The 23200-nt window shown below is 42.6% G+C and overlaps 1 protein-coding gene across 1 annotated transcript in view; it reads right to left on the bottom strand.

Annotated features, from left to right (window-relative positions):
* LMCD1 (LIM and cysteine rich domains 1) overlaps positions 1–23200 on the bottom strand; it is an 84561-nt gene that overhangs the window by 13947 nt on the left and 47414 nt on the right. Inside the window, exons 3-4 of the mRNA XM_061618541.1 lie at positions 18114–18369; positions 654–989 (exon numbers count right to left, since the gene is read on the bottom strand). Coding sequence (XP_061474525.1) covers positions 654–989; positions 18114–18369 — 592 coding nt within the window. The remainder of the gene's footprint in view (positions 1–653; positions 990–18113; positions 18370–23200) is intronic.

A 23200-nucleotide genomic window follows, 5' to 3' on the forward strand; every position in this document is an offset into this window, starting at 1 on the left:
CACAATTCCCACCTATACTTGCTCCAGCAGAAATTCTGAGCAGAGGCTGAGACACTATCAGCTTGGGGGGAGGGGACCTTCCAAGGCCAATTTGCCTCCTTCACCGTTGTCTTGCAAAGGGAATGGGAAAAGAGGATCCTGTTAAAGCTAAATGGAACTGGCCTTGCTGGAGCTCACACCGTCTGTAATCACCACTCCCCAAATTCAGCTTTTTCTCAATCCTCACCTCCACTTTCTACTCATCCCATTCGTCCAGCTCTCTCTCTTCCCTCTGCACCCACACACCCATCTCCTAATGAACTCACCAACACACACAGCCATGTTCAATGCAGTGACACTACCACACTAGTTTGTTTTAAAAGGGTTTCTCAAAAGACACTCCAAGATTAGTAAGTTTGTGAGCATGATGGCAATTCTGGGTTCAATATGCCTAGCATCACGAATCCAAGGACTAAGAACTCCAGGGTTATTGGGGAGTTTATACAAAAAAAAATACTTGGAAGTTTTTAAGCACTTTTGGCTTCATTTTCATTTTATTCCATCAAACCACATTTGGTCAAACAACAATATAGACTTTAAAAAAAATGTGTTCCATTCCTTCCTATTCATCTCCCTGTCACTATGTGCCTCCAGGAAAGCTATTGAGTACTTACCAATTCCTGCCCTTTTGGCACATCACCCAGTGTTCCATTGGTTGAAACAGCTTCCTCACTTGCAGGAATGCTTTTATCAGGTTGCTTCCCTTCATTTTTGGCGATTCCTCCATGACCAGGTAGTGCAACTTCCCCGACGCCAAGAACATCCTCTTTATATTTCTTCACAAAGTCTTCCATCAACTTTATTTCACTCTCTGAGAGGCCCCGGCAGCGGGAAGGATCCTGGTCATAAACAGGAAGTTGTCTTATCAATCTCCTGCGACGATAATAAGCACCTTCTGTACCAGACACTGGCTGCATTTCTTTCGAAATCAGTTCCATGTACTGGGTAGCCTGATTTACCGGGAAGAAACAAGAACAACCATACATAAAGTGGCATTTACAGATAAAATAAGGAAAGAGTATGTCAGCTCTATCAAGCACACATTTTACTCTAAAGGGCTGTACATGTCCATGACCATGCCTATCATCTTGCTTCAAATGTCACCCTCTGTGCAACACAGCAGATGTCTCAGATCTTTAGGGTTTCTCCCCTGCATCCCAACCCCAGGACTTTGCACTGACTCTCCTAGTACCAGTCAGGACTCTATCAGTGGTTCTTCACCATGTATTATACAGCTACCCTTCAGGACTTTTGTGCAACTGGGCTATGTGTCAGATTTAGTCAGAAGCATCCTTTCATGGTGCAATACCAGAGCTTGGAAAAGTTACTTTTTTGAACTACAACTCCCATCAGCCCCAGCCAGCATGGCCACTGGATAGGGCTGATGGGAGCTGTAGTTAAAAAAAAGTAACTTTTCCAAGCTCTGTGCAATACACATATACCAACCATGCAGCAGAGATACTGTATCACAGCGGAGGGCCTTCAACATGTTGTTGGTCTACAACCCCCATCATCCTGGACCATTGGCAATGCTGGCTGGGACTAATGTGACCTGGAGTCTGACAATATCTGCCAGACCACAGATTCCCCATCCCTGCTGTATCATGTCAATTCTTTTTTCAAATTTTACAATATTTACATACTCTTCTTCAGGAAAGTTGATTCCAGAGCAGTTTTACACAATTAAAGTACTAGAACACCAAAAAAAGACAAATGGCAGATAAAAACAAAGCATTCAGCAAAATTTATAGACTGCCTAAAAATATGGAAGCCTGAGAGAAAAGGAGTCTTTGGAGTGCAGGTGCCGGGTGAGCCTCCCTATGGAGAGCATTTCAAAAACGAAGGCAAGATGGACAAAAGAGCATATGTCTGGTTATCATTCACGTAACTGGCTGAATATCAAAACATACTGTTCTTACCAAAATCATAGTAATTGTATTCTGAAGATGGTCTGAAGCTTCAAGACTATATTCAAGAGGCAGCTCCATATATAACACATTACAGTAGTGCAATCAAAAGGGCACTAGGGAACAGCTATGCGTGTTCCACTTGCGGTCAAGCAAACCTGAGTGAAAGCCCCTTTCACTCAACATGGGGAAAGGGAGGGACTGAGTGGACAGAGCAACATGCACAGAGACAGTGTGGGTGGGGCTTGCATGAACATTTGTGCTTAATCAAAAGCCTGAACACACCTCTTGCCAACATCCTCAAGCCACACCAACTGTAACCCATTCCATTAAAATCAGACCAGATTATGCTCTATTAACACCTGGAGACTGCTACAAATAAGGCATCAGGATCTAAGCAAAAGTGTGCTATTTTATTTTAAAGTGTCTCATAAACTTGTCACAGCAGGTTTCTGAGAATTCTGGGATGACTCTCTGTGGGACAAATTGGAACAAGCCCCAGACCAGTCAGAAGAAATAAGCTTTTTTAAAAAAAAGTTAGGACTTCCTTTCTGCTGCTCTCAGCCTGCTGACAATATCCCTTACTCCTGCCAGATATGGAGGACACAGATGCCCTGTCTTTGCCCCACCCTGGCCTAAATTTGATTGACAATCCAGAAACACAATTGATTAAGAAAGAGTCCCAGCACACATCACGTATCACAAAAATTAAAGGTTTGAGTCCAAAACTTCAATTTCCACTAACCTTTTTGGCATCCCTATGCTATTGGAGGTCACTGATTCATAGGGTCGCCATAAGACAAAATAGACTTGAAGGCACATAACAACAACAACAACAACAACAAAGTGTCTTGCAAATATTAAGTATATGCCTGGAGAGATGCTTCCTATTTATGAAAGATTACATTCAAGTGGTTGCTAATATTTAGCTGGCTAAAAGCCACGAAGAGGCAAGCTTGTTAACAGTTAATCACCAACTGCAATGCATTATAAACTGCCACGTATGGCACAAACAGCACTTGGGTGAGATGTAAATGATTCTCATTTAGTCCTTAGGGGGAAACAGAAAGAAAACTTATTCAGGGCTGTATATTGTCTGGAATGTCTTCCATTTACCATTTCATAAAGGCATGATTTAACCTAAATAAACTAATATATAAATCATTAACTTCCTGAGCTTATACCTTCGACACCCCCCTTCCAATCCCTACTGCTTTTTTGAGGGCCAAGCAGCGGACAGCTTGTGGCAGAGAGGGGCTACGAGCACTAGGGATCATTGGCTAGGGACAAGCAAATCTGTTCAATTTCTGTTTCTCATTTTTCCAGACTTAAATTCAGTTCTCTGCACTTCCCACATCAGTTTGCAAGTACTCACAAAAATTCATCAGCATTGTAATACCAGCTTCTCCTAATATACATGTGTATGCAAATTTGCCAAATATAAACATTTTTGCATAGCAATTTTCCTCAACAGAATGCATTTCTAAATGCTATTTCCACAAAAATATGCCTTTTTATGCACACTTTACCCGAGCATATGCATTTTTGTACACATTTCCTGGTTGTATAACTGCACTGAAAAATTTGGAGAAATGTGAATTTTGAAGGAAGACTGTGTGTTGGTTCACGTATTGTTTCAGAAAGTGTGAATGAGATAAATTTGCTTTTAGATGCAAACTGAATTGGATTTCTTCCCTATCACTCAGTGATCAACCCATTTTATTACTCAAACACACACACCAATGCTACAAAAAAGAATGAAAAAATTCTGCACTTGATTTAGAACTCTGTTTCTCAAATTGTGCAAGATTTTGCAAGTTTGTTGGTAATCAGTTAGCTATTGGCTTGTCATTTATAGGTGGAGACAACAGGCTGGTCTTATTCAAGATTAACATTTGCAAGGGATACTGGGCATTGTCAGCACAGTTTATTTATGTAACTGAGCTGAAAAGAGAGAGAATTTGCCCAACAGGGAGTTTTTCCTATTGTAGTGCGAATTGTTCAGAGGCAGCCAGCTAGCCATTCACCATTCTTTTAGAAAACCGGCTTCCAGCTGAATTCAATTTATTCCGTTCTGGTCAGCATTTGCCTAACAAGCCACACAAACTTTAGGGCATACGTTAAACACCTAGGTAGGCCAAATAATTAATTGCTTGAGATAACTCATTAGGGCTTTTACAAAAGATCTGTTTCTCAGAAGTTGAAACAACATGCCTGATAAATTTGCACAATCAAAGCCAGTTAACAGGAGGGAGGCCTTTTGTGACTGATGAAGTACAATATTTATTCAGTATACCTATCAAGCGATACACAAAAAGTGTCTATGTCATTGCAGAAAATTAGGCCTGTGCAAATTCTGCACTGTTTGAGCTGGGATGGAGAGCAAATTTGTTCAGTCCACGTTTTGAAGCAAACAGACATAATTTGCTGGTATCGCACATATATGGATCAGAATTCAGCTCTCAGATTACATACTTCTCTGAATTTCACAGAACATATTATACGGAAAGTGGGTGTGGACCAAGATGAAGGAGGTGTGAAAACTGGAAGGAGAAATATCAATAATTTAAGATATGCAGACAATACCATACTACTAGCAGAAACTAGTGATGATTTGAAACGAATGCTGATGCAAACTAAAGAGGAAAGCACAAAAGCAGGACTACAGCTGAACATCAAGAAGACTAAAGTAATGACAACAGAAGATTTATGTAACTTTAAAGATGACGAGGACATTCAACTTATCAAGGATTATCAATACCTTGGCACAATCATTAACCAAAATGGAGACAATAGTCAAGAAATCAGAAGGCGGCTAGGACTAGGGAAGGCAGCTATGAGAGAACTAGAAAAGGTCCTCAAATGCAAAGATGTATCCCTGAACACCAAAGTCAGGATCATCGACTTGAAGGCACATCACACTCACACTGAATTTTGCAATATAGTTTCAGTTTTAAAAATGTGGATTTAAAAAAAAACAAATTCGCAAAAAAGAATGGAATGGACCTACAATGCAGTACATTAAAACAAATGACATGGTATACAAACAGGTTGGTGTGTCCATCCCTAGTCGGAGCTGCGGGAAAGATATGGTGACCGGTCATTCATTTCAGTAGAAATACCACAGACCTACTGTGTATTTTTCTCCCTGGGAAGGCAAGAGCACTTGACAGGGGCCACTGCCAGGGACATGGTGGAAGGAAGGAGGGTTAGAGACTTTGCACAGGAATTGAAAACAATTGTATCCGACTTGCATTGCAATGATAAAAATGAGGAGGATTTCAATGTGGGGCACAGCATCAGACAGCACTAACTTAGAAGAGGCATTTCCCTCATTCACATAGTAGGGATAATTCCTAAAATGCTGTGTACCTAGGGTTGCCAGGTTCCTGGCCTGAGATTGATCCTGTATCTTTAGAAGAAGAGAAAGTCAGACAAGTGCAGGTGCTCTTGCAACACTGTAGTGAGAAAAACCACAAGGTGGAATTCTCCCTCCCCCCTGCACACATTTTAAAGATACAGACGACCTCTTGGTTACCATGCCCTGCCTCCAAGAGGTCTCCTGTATCTTCAAAAGTTGTGCAGGGGGAAGGGAGAATTCCACCTTGTGGTTTTTCTCATTACAGTGTTGCAAGAACACCTGCACTTGGCTGACTTTCTCTTCTCCTAAAGATACAGGATCAGTCTCAGGCCCTGAGCCTGGCAACCCTGTGTGTACCACCCACTGGTGCTGCCCAATGCCTGCTACAACTCACATGGAGAATTGCTACAAGGCAAGCCTCACTAAAGCTTACAGAGAGTGTGTTCTTCCTCCCAGACTGAATGCCGTCATGCGTTTGATACACAACATAACCTCATAGCCTTTGACTTTTTACAATTATCATTTGTTTGTTGAGTAATCTAGGGAATGTTGCTGACATTTAAATGTATGGTGATGCATCTTGCTTTTACTTACTGGGAGTGGGGGGAAAGAAGCTTATGGAAGTAAAATTTTGCTGTTTCAGGCAATAGTTCCCTCAGTTATTTTGCAAACTTATTTTCTTTTCCTATCATCCCTGGCTAGCAAGGTCAGGGATTATGGGAGTTGTGGTTCAACATGGGGGGGGGAGGCTCCAAGTGTTATACAAGGATGTGCCAGACAGAGGCAGTTGGAGGGGGAGTCTGCAGGGAAGAGGGTTGCCTCCCAGAGGGTTGCCTCTCCTACCTCTCCAGGAACTTCTGGAGGGCACCAAATTGGCCACCCATTGTGTAAGCTACTGTTCTTCAACTTTGGGTCCCCAGATATTGATAGACTGCAACTCCTATCATCCATGACTATTGGCCATGCTCTCTGGAGATGATGGGAGTTGTCGTCCAACAACATCTGAAGACCCGAAGTTGGTTTAATCCATCAGGTTACATTAAAGAAATGTCCTTATTTTTCACTATGTTCCCCTATCACTTTGCCTACCTTTCCAGGAACAGTGGAAGACAAACACCAGTTTTTATAGACATCGCTTGGGCTAAAGCTTAAGGTGTGGGAAAGATAAAGCTATAATAGCTAGAAACAAGTACTTTAAAAAGAAGAACATTGCTTAGCTAAGTTCTTTAACTTGAACCATGCAGACATAAGCATTAGCTCTCTTCCCCTCCCCCCAAAAAGACATGAAAGATAATAGTTTTGAATACTCAAGGCTGCCTCTTAATTTGTTGAATCATGTCATTTTCACTTCCACATCTCTCTCTTGGCATGTAGAAGAGAGTTTTGAGAAACAGCTGAGAAATCACCTTTAGTCAGTTTGAAAGCAAAAACAAAGTATCTGTATTTCAAGAAAAGACATCTTAGTGTAGATCATCTCACAGCCCATATCTAAATCACATCAAGTAGTCAAATTCTTTCCCCTAAAAGTCCCCTTGTTGGCTAAACTTATTCCAGATATCTTGAATGAGGTCTCAAAATTGTGTTAAGCCTGGCAAGTCCAAATACTGGGCATACACAGGAGAGTTTGAGCTGATTTTGGAACCTGTTAAACTCTGGTCTGATGGTGTGGAAGCCATGAAGAGAGCAATGAGGGTTTTGGTTTTTCCAGCTGCAAAAGATGTTTTATGACATTTTTTGTCCTACCAGCTAATCATTCAGAAATGCTGGATATGAAAGGTTTTATCACTATGTACTAGAGTACGTGACTGAATAAATGAGACACTGATTTTTGTGTAAGAAATTATTTCCATGAAAAATATGAACATAGTCAATAGGAATCCAAAATGTTAAGGGTCATAAGAAAACAAGGATAAACGTACCAAAATACTGATAAAATATTAAACAAAACATGTAAACGATGTGTACTCAAGTTCAGAGGCAGTACTCATTTTAACAAAGATAGGATATCAACTTCCTGAATTCTTCATGTTTATATATAGTAGGAGAATAATAAAGGCACTTACTGCAATCACAGGAACTTTGAGGGGCTTAAATAGCTTCCCTGCCCCAAATAAGCATTGGGTCAAAATGTGTTCCAAATGCCAAGAAAAAGCTCAAAGTCATGGCCACCCACCCACCCCATCCACACATCCACTTGAGGAAGGACTGTAGCTCTGGTTTGAAATGACCATGTGTAAGTTACAAGCATGCCGAGGGCCTACCTGAAGAAAACCTAGGAAGTTCCAAGGGAAGAGAAAGGTTTGAAGCAGTGATTGAATGACAGTAGATGAGTGCTTTTGACCCATCCAGGATCTGGTGATAAGAAAAGCCTGAAGAAACCCACTGTAAGGAATCATTTAAAGGCAAAAAATCCTCCACACACAGTCCCGTAGCCAGGGGGAAGACAAATGGGGGCACTGCCCCTCCTCAACCCCCCCAAGATTTTTGAGAGAAATTGTCTTCTTTTTAATGTGTGACATGACAATGACAATCTCCATTTAAAGAATGACAGCTTGTTTTAAGAACAAGAGTAATTTAAGAATAGGACCCTCTGAAAAATTCAATAAATAAGGCAGGGCGGGTGCACAACAAAAGCCTCATCCAGAAGTGCCCCCAAAGTCTGCTCATTCAGGATTTTCCCTAACTGAGGGTGGATTTTTCATGACCGCAGTCACCCTACAATTACTTAAGTCATCCTAAAAAAAAACAGCCTGTATAGTAACATAACCCTTAGTTAAATATTAGAACTTTGTATTATGGGCTCGAGTTATACTATTAGCATGTGTTTTTAAATTGGTATATTTGCGTATTTGTTTTTAATGTTTTTAATTGTTGTAAACTGCCCAGAGAGCTTTGGCTATGGGGCAGTATACAAATGTAATAACTGATAATAATAAAATAAACAATAATAATACTCTACTTCTTGGACTTTCCTTTGCTCTGCTTTTCAGTTTCAGTTGTGTTTGCTACCTAGCCCGCAATAAAGAAGCATGTTTGCTTGCAGTAAGAAGTAAGAGTTTGTTTATTCTGCAGTTATTATAATGAGTCTCCTCTAGGATGCACACCTTAACATAGTGAGGGGGTTTGAGATGTCAAAGAAGCTGAGAGCAATGTCATCAGGAGACTAGACCAGAGGCTAGACTCCTAGCAGTGGCACCCAGGGCGGAATGGTCAAAGCTGAGACACCAGACTAAGAAGCATCCAAACTCAGAGGAAGGCAATAGTAAACCACCTCTAAATACCTCTTACCATGAAAACCCTTTGAACAGAGTATCCAAAATGCAACACGAGTGCTGTTGGAGGACGCTGATTCTTAGGGTCGCCATAAGCCGTAATCGACTTGAAGGCATATAACGACAACATTATATCGTGTAGAGCAGGACTTGTGCTTATAGCTAAAGGGTGCAATAAAGAAATAACTTAAAGTGATTTGAAACAATGGCTACCTTTTACTCTTTTAAAACACTCACTATACTTATAATCATAATGGCTATTTTTTCTTCTTTTTCTTGAGTACTTGAGGGCAAAGGATGCAAACAGCCCGAGAGAACTGACTATCCTACTCTGCAGTTGCAGATGTTGACTCAGCACCTCTTCCTTGTCTCCTCCCCCTTATATTGATTTCTCCTTTGCACCTCTGAATCCTGCGAGAGCGGGGGGGGGACAAGGGCTGGACCTTGACTTCCCCCTCTGACTGAGGGGGACTGTCTGTCTGGGCAGGTGTGGGAAACTGCTGGATGTCTGGCTGGGAATCTTCCAATTGGTCAGGGTCTCCTCTGCCACTGGAGTGGGGGGAGCGTGCCTTCAACAGTGTCCTCTGACAGCTCTCCCTGCATTCCCACAGGGAAAGGGGGAAGCTGGGGATGCTGCAAGACCTCCTTCCTCAAACCCTCACTCAAGTCCTCAAAGTCAGAGTCCTTCTCCTGCAAGCCCTCCCCCCTGACTTGGGTCACAACACAACCAGTAAAAAGTCCAATTGCTTTCCACAATTAGTTTCCAATTGCTTAGTTAGTCCTTTATACAGCAGCCAGTTAAAAAGCTTTCCCTTGATTGTCCAACAGGAAAGAAAATCTAAAGGTTAGGAACAAGGCAAAAAGGAGAGACTCTCAAAGAGGATTTAACAAACACATCCTAAAGTAATTAATTTTCTCTCTGCCCTTCCTAAACCTGTAGTATGGATAAGTTTGTTTTTCAGGTGGAATCTAAAACTGAGATACCGAATGCAGCATCAAAGCCAAACTCAGAACCTCACTGTCATTACCAAAGTAGTTCAGTTCATGAAGAATCAGAACACAGGGACAGACCACAGGTGAAAGAGGATTGTAGCTATAGGCAAAGTCAAGCTTTTGAGCTGGGTATTCCTGGGGTTCTCTTAAAAAAGGGTGAGACAGTCCAAGCGATTAAGAACAAAATAAGAGCTTGCTGGATCAGGCAGTGGCCCATCTAGTCCAGCATCCTGTTCTCACAGTGGCCAACCAGATGCCCAAGGAAGCCCACAAGCAGAACCTGACTGCAAGAGCACTCTCTCCTCCTGCGGCTACCAGCAATTAGTTTTCACAAGCATACTGCCTCTGACTATGGTGGCAGAGCATAGCCATGATGGCCAGTAGCCATGAATAGCCTTATCCTCCATGAATTTGTTTAATCCTCTTTTAAAGCCATCCAAATTAAACTTGGATTATGTAAGATTCATGTAAGCTAACACACTCTCTGGATGGAAGAGGAGTGAGGAGGAAGGTCATTGTCTTTCCCTTCCTCTGGCCTGATCTTCATGTCCTCTCCATCAGTGTATGTGTGTGTGTGAGAGAGGAATTGGCTGACACTATGCACCTCTCCCTCCCTCACACCCCACCTGGAAATGTGGCTGCCTCACCTAACAAGAAAGACTGGCTACAAGTTTGTCCACATATCATTCTGAAGTGACCCAGTCTTAGAAGCCTACATATACCCATTTTCTGTTTGTAGACCAGCTCCTAATTACTTAAGTTTCCTTCTGATAGCAAAAGGAAGTTGCATAGATAAATGACAGGGGCCTTCCCAAGGAAGGAGGCAATAGCTGGAACCAGTTTAGTTGGAGGATCGCCTTATCCCATATATGCCCATTTGACCACTTCAATCTGCAGAACTAGTACTTTTACAAGTGCCACATAATGTTTGTTTCAGACTTGCAAGGAATCAGTCCTTCAGTGTGGCAGGACCGTGAACTTTGGAACTCCCTGCCATTTGATAATAGGCAGGTGCATTTGCAGTACTGTTTTCAATGCCTGCTAAAACACTTTTTAAAAAAATCAAGCCTATCCTGTGATGTAAATTTGACATATATTTTAATAAGTAATTTTATTTCATAATGTACACAGTTAAAACTGCTGATTTTATTTTTTTGGTATGCAAATTTGGTTTTTCATTATTTATTTATCTGAAATATTTCTATCCCATCTTTCTACCCTGTAATAGGGCACTCAGGGCAGCTTACAATAAAATCGAACACATACATAATAAAATTGTACACAACAAAGATCACAAAAGTAAGTAAGTAGTTTCAAGGACAGAACCAGCACTTTGAATTGGTCACAGAAACAAATTTGGAGCCAGTGGAGTCGATAAAGCACAGGGGTGATATGCTTCCTGCGCTGTGCTTCAGTTAACATTCTGGCTGCTGCATTTTGAACCAACTGTAATTTCCGAACCGTTTTCAAAGGCAGCCCTTTGTCAACAGTAATCAAGCCTCAATGTCACCAATGCATGTGTCACTGTTGCCAAGTCAACTGCTTCCAGGAATGGGCACAGCGAGTAGACCAATTTGAGTTGGCTAAAAGCACTCCTGGCTACTGCAGCCACCTGATATTCAAGCAGCAGGGCAGGATCCAGGAGGACTCCCAAACTGCAGACCTGCTTCTTCAAGGGGAGTGCAACCCTATCCAGAATAGGTTGCAAGCCTATCCCTGGCACAGTTTTTCCCTTGACCAGCAACACTTCCATCTTGTCTGGATTAAGTTTCGGTTTGTTAGCCCACATCACAGCCTCCAGGCACCAGTTTAGGATGAGCACTCCCTCCCTGCACTCAGGTGGTAGGGAGAGACAGAGTTGAATGTCATCACCATATTGATGACGTTGTACTTCAAATCTCCGGATGACCTCTCCCAGTGGTTTCATATAAATGTTAAAGAGCATGGGAAACAGAACTGTGGAGGTGAAAGATGACAATGTGTGTGTGTGTGTGTGTGTGTGTGAGAGAGAGAGAGAGAGAGAGAGAGAGAGAGAGAGAGAGAGAGAGAGAGAGAGAGAGCATGAATACTGTGTTTGCACTTGGCACACAAAGTGGCCTTCACCACCCTCTCTGGCTGCTGTGCTGCATTTGCAGTATTTTAACTTTTTTGCATCTCGGGAAAATGTTTGCTTGGGTGAGTGTCCCTTAGTTGGTGGCAGGGCAGGGTCCGGGAGGTGATGAAGTGAGAGAGATTGTGCTTGCTGGCTGAGGGGGGTGGGGTTGCACTTGGTTTGACGTGCAAAGATCTGAGTAGTGGCCTCTGCTTCCCTCCCTCACCAGTGGAGAGACCACCATTGCTATCTTATGGATAAAAAGAATTATTCTACTACTTCTGTATGCGTGTGTTTATTTGTAATGTTGTTTTAGGCTACTTAGTTGTGCAGCAGCCAAGGCCAGCACCTTGTAGGCTTTTTTTAAGTAACTGAAATGTAATTGTAGTGATTACCTCTGAGAAAATGTAAAGTAATCAGTTACTTTCAGAGCAATTGTAATTGTAACGGTAATTACTATTTTGGTCCATGTAATTGTAACGGTAATGTATTACTTTTTAAAAGTAATCTTCCAAGGTCTGCCCCTGTCTGATGCCTGGTGTAGGTCATCAAGCAGGGCGACCAAGGCAGTCTCTGTTCCATGACCAGGCCTGAAGCATGATAGAAAAGGGTCTAGATAGTCGGATTCATCCAGGGAAACTTGGAGCTGCGCAGCCACTACCTTCTCAACCACCTTGCCCCAAAAGGGGAGATTAGAGACTGGGCAGAAGTTGTTAAGATCCACAGGGTCTAACGAAGGCTTTTTAAACAAAGGTCTTATCACAGCCTCCTTCAACAATGTTGGCATAGAACCTTCCCTTAGGGAGGTGTTAATCAAATATGCCAACCAGTCAGCCACTCCTAGTCTGGCAAATTTGATTAAGCAGGATGGGCAAGGGTCAAGCGAACAAGTAGTGGCCCTCGATTCTCCCAGAGTCCTGTCCACATCCTCAGGCTTTACAAGCTGAAAAGTATCCATAGAAAAATGACCAGAGGACACTTCGGGGACATCTGGCACAACTGTAGTTAATGAGCAGTCCAAGTCAGTCTGAATGTGAGCAATTTTACCTGCAAAGTGCCTCGTAAACATGTCACAACAAGCGACTGAGGGCTCAGAGTCTAATGTAGGGCCAAACCCAAAAGACCCCGGACCACCCGGAAAAGCATCATCGGATGACACTGAGCAGATGCAATGGTGGCAGGGAAGTGAAATTTCTTCACATGATAGACTCGAAAATGAGCTCTAGCCCGTGTTCGGTCGGAAGCAGATTGAGGTTTTCTCCATCACCGCTCTAGCTGTTGTCCCTGCTGTTTCATCAGGCCCAAGGTTCAAGTAAACCAAGGTGTATTATGGGCCTTCCCTGGTGGGAGAGGGTGCTTTGGAGCAATCCACTGCCCGGGTCACCTCCATATTCCAGAGTTTGACCAGGGCTTATTTCCAGCCATGCTGGGAATATCCCCCAGAGCATTCAGGAAACCATCCAGGTCCATGAGTCTCTGGGGGCGGACCATCTTAATCGGCCCTTCACCCCTGTGAAGGTTACCAGGAGCACAAAGTCTAAACCTTGTCAGGTGGTGATCTGTCCATGACAACAGAGTTACTAAGAACCTCTCCACCCTCAGATCACCCTCTTCCTGTCCCGAACAAAACACAAGATCAAGTGTGTGTCCTGCCCCATGCGTTGGTCCAGATGATATTAGAGACAGTCCCATGGTTGTCATGGCAGCCATGAAGTCCTGAGCTGGACCTGTGAGTATGTTGAAGTCACCCAGAACAGCCAGCCTGGGGAACTGCAATGCCAACACCAAGACCAGCTCAACCAGCTCACGGAGGGAGACTCTTGGGCAGTGGGGTGGATGGTATACCAACAGAATCCCCACTCTGTCTCCCTGACCCAACACCAGGCACACACACTCAAAACTGAAGGTGTTAGGGACAGGGAAGATGGATTCTCTGCAGACAATTGCGACCCCACCTCCCCATCCCCTGGATCTAGGCTGCTGGAGTGCCACAAAACCTGGTGGGCAGAGCTGGGAGAGACCTACTCCGCCTTGGTCATTTAGCCAGGTTTCGGTAATACATGCAAGGTCAGCTCATTCACCCAGGATTAAGTCCTGAATTAAAGTGGTTTTATTAGTCACTGACCTTCCATTCATCAGGAGGACAGTAAGATCCAGGGAGTTTCCCACATAGCTACCAGTGTCCTGAGGGTTGGAAGGGGGACCAGAAGGGATGCAAGCACGAAGATGTCTTATATCCCTTCCCCTGTAACGGCCAGTCTGCCTCCCACCGCTATTACATCCCCTGCCCAATATTACCCCAATGCCAGGCCCCTGACTACTCCTACCCCGACACATGTTAAAAGGAGACTGATACTGAAAAATTAAATTAAAAAGAAAAAAGAAAAGTTAAAATAAATGAATAAAACCCTCTTATGTAGTTCCTAATAGCAAGCCAAATTCCTGCTTCCCCTCTCTCCTCCCCCAGCAATTTATGTAACCCCATTTGCTGTCTTAGTAAACCTCTCAACAGCACCTCCGTGTTGGTTGTTATAGACAAGAGAGGGTTCCACAACTACCTGCTTCGCATTGGGTGATTCCTTGATAACTCCGAGTGCTGCGCTAAGTGCGCATTTAGAGACACACTTTGCACACGCCAAGGCTCTTGCCTTGGCTGGAGGTGGCTCTCACGAAGGGGAGCTCTCTCCCCCACCCTCCGGCAGTTGTCTTCTCCCTTGTTAGCCCTGACTGGCTTCAGCTGGCACCCAAGGCCTTGCAGGGAGTAGCAGCTGACACCTGAGGAAGCCTGCAGATGGAGTTTTGCAGGAGGCAACAGTAGCAAGGTGTACATTCTGCTGGGTTTCTCTCACCTTTCCTTTTAACTTCTGATTTGATTGGTAATTCTAATGTGTATATACATATAATGTAAACTGCGTAGAGTTGATGATTAAGTGGTATATAAATCCTGTAAAATAAAAGTAAATAGTTGGTATTGCCAGAGATCAACTTGATCTCTTCTTTGCCAATTCTGCAGAAGGCAAAACTTGCTCTTGTTAATTTTTAGAAACATATTCATTGATACCCACATCTGGAGATACAACACTGGCATGCATCAATCCGTATTCCAAGTGTTCAAAGTAAAACCTTTATACTAAACTTCCCAAAATCAGCCCATCCAACTATGCCATTCTAGGTTACAAAGAAACCTACCTTGAATATATATACGACTGAATGCCTGTGCTTGTTCATTCATTTAAAAACAGAGGGGTAAGTTAAAAATTTAAGTGGTTTAAGAACATAAGAGCAGCCCTGCTGGATCAGGCCAAAGGTCCATGTAGTCCAGCATTATGTTCTCACAGGGGCCAACCAAATGTTTATAGGGAAGCCTACAAGCAGAACCTGAGCAACAGGTTTACTTTTGAGGTATATGGGGAAATTTTTTTTACTTTCCACCTCACAGAGCTAGCCACCAGGTACTCCAACTAGGAGTTGCCCAGATATTTTCATGATATGCAATATGAATAAGCAGAGATCAATATTACTACCTGATTGACTGTTCTAGATTCTTGGGCTACCTATCTCTGCTGTCATTATCTATTGAACGATTTTACACATTGCAGAGTCAGCCCCAGAACTCCATATTGGTTTCCAAGAAGACTGGGCCAGTCCCAGACCACTCTGCTATGCATCCCTGCCCTCTTTTCAAGAGCAACAGATGTATTTTGTGATTAAGACATGCTATAGAAGATCGACAGGTGTCCCAATAATTTCAGCTTCATTCCTTTCATGTGACAATGAACTTTTACAAACATGCAGATTTAAGTTGAACTGTAACTTTAGAAGGTCAACCAAAGCAACTCTAGGATACTTTCTTACATAAGGTGCCTCTTTTTGACCTCTGTCTGTTCTTAAACATCACCAGCTCCTCATGTTAGCAGACAAGGATAGACAATAGCACTGGGCCATCGTTGAAGTGTCTGATTTCAGAATTCGGGCCCATTTACATGGAAAGCATAGTGGAGAAAGCAACCATTATAAAGTCCTATGTGTTAAGGATTTATAAGCATCTCCTCTACTAACAGAGCAAACCAAATCATGGGAAGCCGCTGGGAGAGGTGCCAGGGGAGAAGGAGCCAGCAGAAAGTTCCATGACATCCACTCCCCATTTGGGAGGTGACAGGCCGGCTAAATGCCGGCTCAGTCAGGAGCCATGTATGGGGGCCGGAAAAGCAAAAGCCAGCTCCCACGAATACCCCTACTGGGGAATAAGCATTCCCCACTGACCACCTGGACTGGGACCCACGGGAACACTCTGAATGAGAGGAGGATGCCACAGAAGTCTCCCTGGCTCCTCCTCTGCCACACCCCTGGAAAACCCCATTTTTGGGCCTTCTGCTGGCTCTCCATCCACCAGGCTAGCTGTCCCTAGGAGACCCCCGGCTGAGCTGGCAGAGTCCCAACAGTGTTGTGGCTGAGCTGGGACAAGGGACTCCCGCCAGCAGAGTTCGGCAGTGCTGGGAGCCTGCTGGCTCAACCGGGGGTCTACCACATAAGTCCCCCCAGCCTGGCGCAAATACTAGCTGCGTTGCGCCCTAAGGCATTATCATAATATTCAACTCCAGTGTAAGGAAAATGGAGTTTCATGTTCAGCTGGACAAAATTTTGCATGTTGATAAAAGTTGAACAGATTTTGTTTGTACACCAAATCTAGAATTTTCAAGAGTAAGATTAAAAGGGCTTGTTAACCAGCAACTACATAACTATTAGCTTGCCAAACCTAAATATTATTTATGAAAGCGACCTATTTCTCCCTTGGAACCACTACAGCCAACATATAAATACATGCTTCTTACTGTAGATGGGGGCAGCATCACAAGTCTTTTCAAAACAGCAGGTAGAACACAGCAGCTTTACCTCTAAATTCCTGAAAACTAGATAAAAGGGGAAATCTCCTCCATTGTACACTAAGCCCTCATACAGCAGACTGAACCAAGTATCACATATTGCTTATAAATCACATTGGCTTTGAAACAGGAACTTCCAAAGTACTCAATTCCATGTTGTTCAGCAGATTAATTCAAGGGAACATTCAATGATCCCTAGGTTGTATATAAAGGGGAAAGCATACCATTCCTTGGACATATTTTTTCAGAATGTACAACATTCTTTGCCAATAAAGAGCCATTCATTCCCACTAGATTTTTCAACACTGAGCATTTTCCAGAGAATCTGCTACCTAAATGTTGCATTATTTACTTAGAAATAAGTAGTTGACTTATCTTTTTGGTAATAAATATGATTTTGCTCCTCCTCATTGTTTTGCTTATCCACAACAGCAAAATGGGCCACATTCACACTGTACATTTATTCCACTTTAAACAGTCAGGGTTCCCCTCCCCCCAAGAATCCTGGGAAGTGTAGTTTGTGAAGGGTGCTGAGAGTTGTTAGGAGACCCCTATTCCCCTTACAGGCTTACAATTCCCAGAGTTTCCTGGGAAGAGGGATTGACTGTTGAACCACTTGGTGAATTGTAGGTCTGTGACGGGAATAGGAGTCTCCTAACAGCTCTCAGCACCCTTCATAAACTACACCTCCCAGGATTCTTTGGGGAAACCATGACTGTTTAAAGTGGAATAACAGTGGAATAAATGTATGGTGTGAATGTGACCTCGGTCTCAGGAGTCAAGAAAATTAATTATTGGGTAGGGTGAGATAACATTGTAACCCATCCTTTATACAGGAGATTTTGAAATGCAGTAATTTACTAAATCTGAGTTTATAATTTCATGTATTAAGCATGATTAAATACTGTCCAATACAAGTTTTCTCCAGGTCTCGATTCAAAGTTCATTTGTCTTCAAGTTTCTCATAGCAATTTTGTCTACATAGGCATAGGATATGTGCATACTATTGTGTGTGACTCTGTGTCCTCTGGATGGTTATGGTCAGCAATATTTCTGTCCACTGCACAGATGGTAGCATTGGCTTCTTTCTGTACATCAACAATTTCTATTATTTTCATGAGGAAACAGTTTTTGCAGTACTTTTATTCTTTAAAGTCCTGAATAAGAGCAGGAAGATGGTTTTACATGCAATTTCTGTGTTTGTATTTTAAGTTTAGAAAAAGTTTGTATAATTCACACAAGGTTTTCTGAAGGATACTTTATGGATATTACCACTAATTTGTGATTTTGCTATACATTAGCAGGGATGGGCAAATCTGGCACTGTCAGTAACACTTTGCAATATGTTCCACCTCTACTACTGACCACCAAGTATGTGAGGCATGAATCACGTTATGATCACATGCTTGTGTACTGTGTTAAGAAGATGTTATGAGAAAAGGTGTTTGGAAGGGAGAAGAGACAGATTGGAGATGCTAGGTTTTATAGCATCTATTTCGACCCTATGTGCTTTGAAATGTTTCAAGAGCATGGTTTCCAAGCGCACATTATGATAAGTGATCTTACCAGCTTCTGAGTCAATCCAGGTGGAGCCCATTCATATGTAACAGTGTCAAATGTTGGATCTTTCCGTGACACGATAGGATTAGTGACAATCATACGGTTCCTTTTATAGATGCGAACTCCATCACCTCCTTTCACCCGGGTGGTTAGCGAAGAATATTTTGAATCTGAAAGCAAGCGGCCAATTTTCCGATCATCTTCTGCATCAGAGCTCAGGCTGTGATCTTCCTGGCTGCATTTGCATAACTTGCATATTTTCCTGCGGGAGACAAAAATGAGGTCATCCTTCGATTTAAGCTGGACCCCAAATAGGCATGTGTTCTTTTAGAGGCTCAAGAATGAACTTTAGAAAACACCAAAGGTTAAATTTCAAAAAGGATCATGACATAGGACAAAAGACCTTTGTTGGCAAGAACTCAAGTGTGTAAGCTATGGACTAGTGCAATTTGCAATGGTGTGGAATATAAAACTGTAAAAATCCACACTGCAGAGACCCTGGAGGAAAAGCTACAGGCCACACAGACCAAGTGCTATGAATGCAGCTAGCGATTCTGATTTTGTAAAGGAACACCTGAAAGAGGAGCACATGAGTCTCATTGATTGCTACAATGAAGAACATCCAGTGTCGAGTCTTCAATATCCATATACAAGCGCAGCTGCAGAAATGTGCTACAATCCAAGGTTCATTATTTTCTAATATTGTATCATGAGAAAACATTCACAAATTTGAAGAATTCCTGGGTTTTTCTGTCCCAATTACAAAGCTAAACATACTATTACAAGGTTTGGGATTCAAGAAACAAAGTCATTTTTGACTGCTGATGCTATCTAATTATATATTTATTGTATTCGATTTGTGTTGTGCATTGCCTAGACAACTAGGTTAAGAGGCAACCAATAAATGTAAATAATTTACAGCACTCAAGCAGAGTTGCACAGAAAGTATGTGTGTTTCATTCTTCTGACATTAAGAATGCACAAAAAGAAAAAAAAGAGAAGAAAAGAAAAGATTGTGGACGTTTCAGTTTATCATAGGCTTTATGAGATGGGGGGAGCAGAAGATATGACAGTTCTGCAGTTTGCTAAGATTAACTATAAGGAAATATATTAGTGTTGGTACCCTGGCTTTAAATCTTTCTCCTTCCTTACTGGCTGTCCACAATGAAGTAACTCTGCCAGTTTAGTGTTCGAGTTCTTTATTTGCATGTAGCCATAGGCCATTGCACAGTACAAAATAAACGAAGTAGGCAAAATAGACATTTTAAAACCATGAAACATAAAACATGCAGTCACGTCGGGTTTGTGGCCAGGACGGTTTTCACATAATTTGCCCTTAACTTTTTTGCAGCTAGAGCAAAGTTAGCCATGGCAATTGTGACCTGCTTGTGATTATCGGTTAAAAGCTCAACCACCAAATTGTCAGAAGGTATCCCCCCTCTAGAACTAATAAAAGCAGCTAAATTTTTTCCCTGGGGTGCTTGTACAAGGGGCAAAGAAGCATATGGTGGACTAAATCTTCAGGTACCTTGCAGCCTGAGACACAATAGCGCTCCTCTAGCAGGATTCCCGCATATCTGCCCTCGAGATAAGCTGAGGGCATAGTTTGAAGTCTTAGTTCTGTGAAGGCTCTTCATAACGGGGCACAGCTCAGAATATCAAAATAGGATGACATAGCATGGTTGGGTTTAATTAGAGGAAACCAGGGTGAGAAAGGGGCTGCCACAATAGATGCCCTATCTTGGTTCGCATCGTGGTTAAAAACCCAATTGCGAAGCTCAGAGGGATTGAAGCTTAGTAGTTTCCTTTGGGTAAGGTCATAAATTTCTAATAACTCTCGGCACCTTTGGGCCCAACCCCCAACCCACTGCTGGTCTTGCCAAAAAAGCTTTGTGAGGGAGCTGTTGTCCATGATAAAGATCCTTCTCCAGTATCTTAAATAGGCCAGATCAATCTTCGCTGCCAGGGAAGGGAAGCCGAGTTCTGCTCTTAAATGGGCTGATGGTGCACCTCGAGGAAGCCCAGTGATCTGCCTCATAAATGTGTTTTGAAAGACCTCAAGGCTAGATTTAACTGTGTGACCCCAGAGCTCCGACCCAAATAGGATTTTTGGCAGGACTTTAGCCACAAAGATTTTTAGCATTGGGTTGACTAACTCTGCCAGTTTAGTGCTAAGTATATAAAGCATAAACATTGCTGTACATAATTCAAGATTGGGGTGATTAAGCAAAGGTCATCTTTTATCTGTCAAGAGTAAAGCTCTGTAAAAGCCTGGATTGGTTGCCAATCAATCACACAGGGCGGTAAACAAAAGCACTAAAAACACTCTAATAAAAGCCATCAAATTGCATAACCAAAATGAAAGTGAAACAACAGCAGGCTCTGTGGAACCAGGCCAATGGTCCATCCAGTCCAGTGTCTGTCTCCTAAGGAAGTCCACAAGCAAAGGAAGAGCTGACCCATGGTATCTTACCTCTGCACCATTTAACATGGCCAGTAATTGCTAACTTAACTAGCCATGAATTTGTCTGGCAGGTTATGGAACTCGCTCCCTACTGAGATCAGACTGTCCCTCACATTATCTGCTTTTGGATGGCAACTGACCCCGTTTGATGCTATTGGATGGAATTCCATTTGTATCAGTAGGTCTTTGGAGCAGAACAAGAGGGGCTTCACAGACTTTCCTTGATTCACATAAATTGGGTCCTATTCCACTGGTCTTTTAAAGCTTTGTTTTATTACATGGCTCTGAAATACTTTTAAATAAAAATTGACTAATTTATACTTGCATTGTTTAATGCCTGCTGTACTTTGTACTGTGCCTTAACTTTGTTCTTAATGCTGTATCATTGTCCTCCCCTGGACTCTGATGAGTGGAAGCATAGGATATAAGAAATACAAAAGGCAACACACAGAGACTCTATAAAAGCATTATGTACAGGAAGTCTAGAAGTAGTACACATGCCATGGACCTGAAGCCCTGTGAAGTGTATGCTCTGTGTAATGCCTGAGTTTACTTACAATATGGGAAACAGAGCACATATATTTAAAACATGACATGAGTCTGCCATCAAAAGTATATGTCCATACTAAGTCAGTCCTTCTCTCTGATGGTAGCATTTCTGATCTCACAATGATATGATCACATGGATAAATTTCTCTACTTGTTATCATTGCCTGACACTGGAAGGGACTAGGCAATACACAACAGTGAGGTCACAAGATAAGGAACACTATACATTATGGGGAAAGGTGAACCTTGATATAGAAATGCAGGTCAGGGCTTCAGCTCCATATGATACATAATGTAATGTGTTATTTCATCAATCTACTCCTGCAGGATTTGGGATCCTATTATGATAGCAAACCTGCCCCCCCCGAGATTTATGGGATCTGATGGATTCCTGAATGCCCTCCCTCCCTCCCTCCCTCCCTCCCTCCGTGTGTGTGTGTGTGTGTGTGTGTGTGTGTGAGAGAGAGAGAGAGAGAGAGAGAGAGAGAGAGAGAGAGAGAGACAGTGCTGACAATCCTGCTGAGGCTCTAGTCTTGCTAGAAGCATGGTGAGCCATTGACACAATTGCACTCAAGTGCTCTTTTTGGCACAGTGGAGAGATCAAGTAGTTCCCTTTTTTACTAGGGAGCTCCGAGCAATGAGACAGGTACAGAGAGTTTGAGCCTAAAGTGGTACCACTGTGAGGACGACCAAACACACATAAGAGCACATAATCGTGCCTACTGCATGGCAGTGAACGACTTGCCCTCTTTACTGTGTTCTCAAGTAGCTGTCTAGGAAAGCTTTTCCAAGGGTTGCTGTCACCTACACTGGCAAACTCACTCTTTGAGCACTCAGAGGCCTGCTGTGACTATCTGCAGATTTTGCAAACTTTGAGAACATAATCATCATCTCAATGCAGACTTGGCTGACAGCACTGATACCGTGTCTATTGAGATGTCCAATGCTTCCTGTCTAATTGTGAGAGATCAGCTGCAGTTATTGATGTCTGAGGATGTGGGCAAAATGCTTACAGCTGTGTTGCCTACTACATATATACAGATACACAAAAGAATGCCTGAGACCTTATAGCATGGGTGCAAAAAGACTGCAATGGAGATGCTTTCATATCAGCATATATACAAAATATGTACTGATTGGGTGAAATTCTGGAACTGGAGAGGGCTGCGATGGGGAGGCAGTGTGCAAAGTCAGCAAAAGTAAACTCCTCTTCTCTTATGTTATTAGACGCCTTGACTGTATCAAGAGTCGGCTCTGCAAGTGGAATGGCAGCACTGGATTTCACCCATTAACTCTAAGACACCTAAGGCTTTCCTAATAGTTTTTAAGCATCCATTTCTCCCTTTGGAATTCCACACATACACACCTCATTCATGAACGAAGGTCATTCCAGACTCTAGAGGAGCATTTGCAGTTGATGCCCACAATTATTCAATAATAAGATCTCCATATCTGAACATTGCATCCATATGAAGAGATTACTCAAAGCCTATGCTTTATGTGGAACCACAGTCAGAATATGAACCCAACGCAGATTTCAGAACAAAACATTCAGTGAACCCACAAACAGATTTAGGCTTTGATATAAGAGGAGTAATTTTCAGAAAACAAATATTTAGGGAGCCTTTCCAGAGCTTAACGACAAATGGCTGTGCTCGATACGAAGAAAGCGACTGGAATTTAGACTGGAAGCTATTTTGAATTATTTTGCTAAATAGCTCCCAACCTGATAGCAAACAGAGAATAGGATTTATTAACCTGTGTTGAAGTAATTAGATCAGGAAGCCAGTCTCTCACAGATGTAGAGAAAGGTATTACAGTTTATAAATCCCCATGCAGTGTAATAGGATGCTGGATGGCGAGTCAAGTATAATTACTTTGGCATCATGCCCTCTTCCCCATGTTGTGCAAATAAATCAGTCATGTGGGTGCTCTTCTCTAATTGGCTAATGCCACAAAAGAATGCTTGTTTTCAACTGGCCTTGCCAAAGTTCAATTCAGGAAGAGTACTAGCGTGACAGAACAAGGGCAAATGCCTTCTCTTTAGGATCCCTGATATCTTACACTCCCCATGGTACAT

Source organism: Rhineura floridana, chromosome 3 (assembly GCF_030035675.1).
Source record: "Rhineura floridana isolate rRhiFlo1 chromosome 3, rRhiFlo1.hap2, whole genome shotgun sequence".
Taxonomy (NCBI): Eukaryota; Metazoa; Chordata; class Lepidosauria; order Squamata; family Rhineuridae; genus Rhineura; species Rhineura floridana.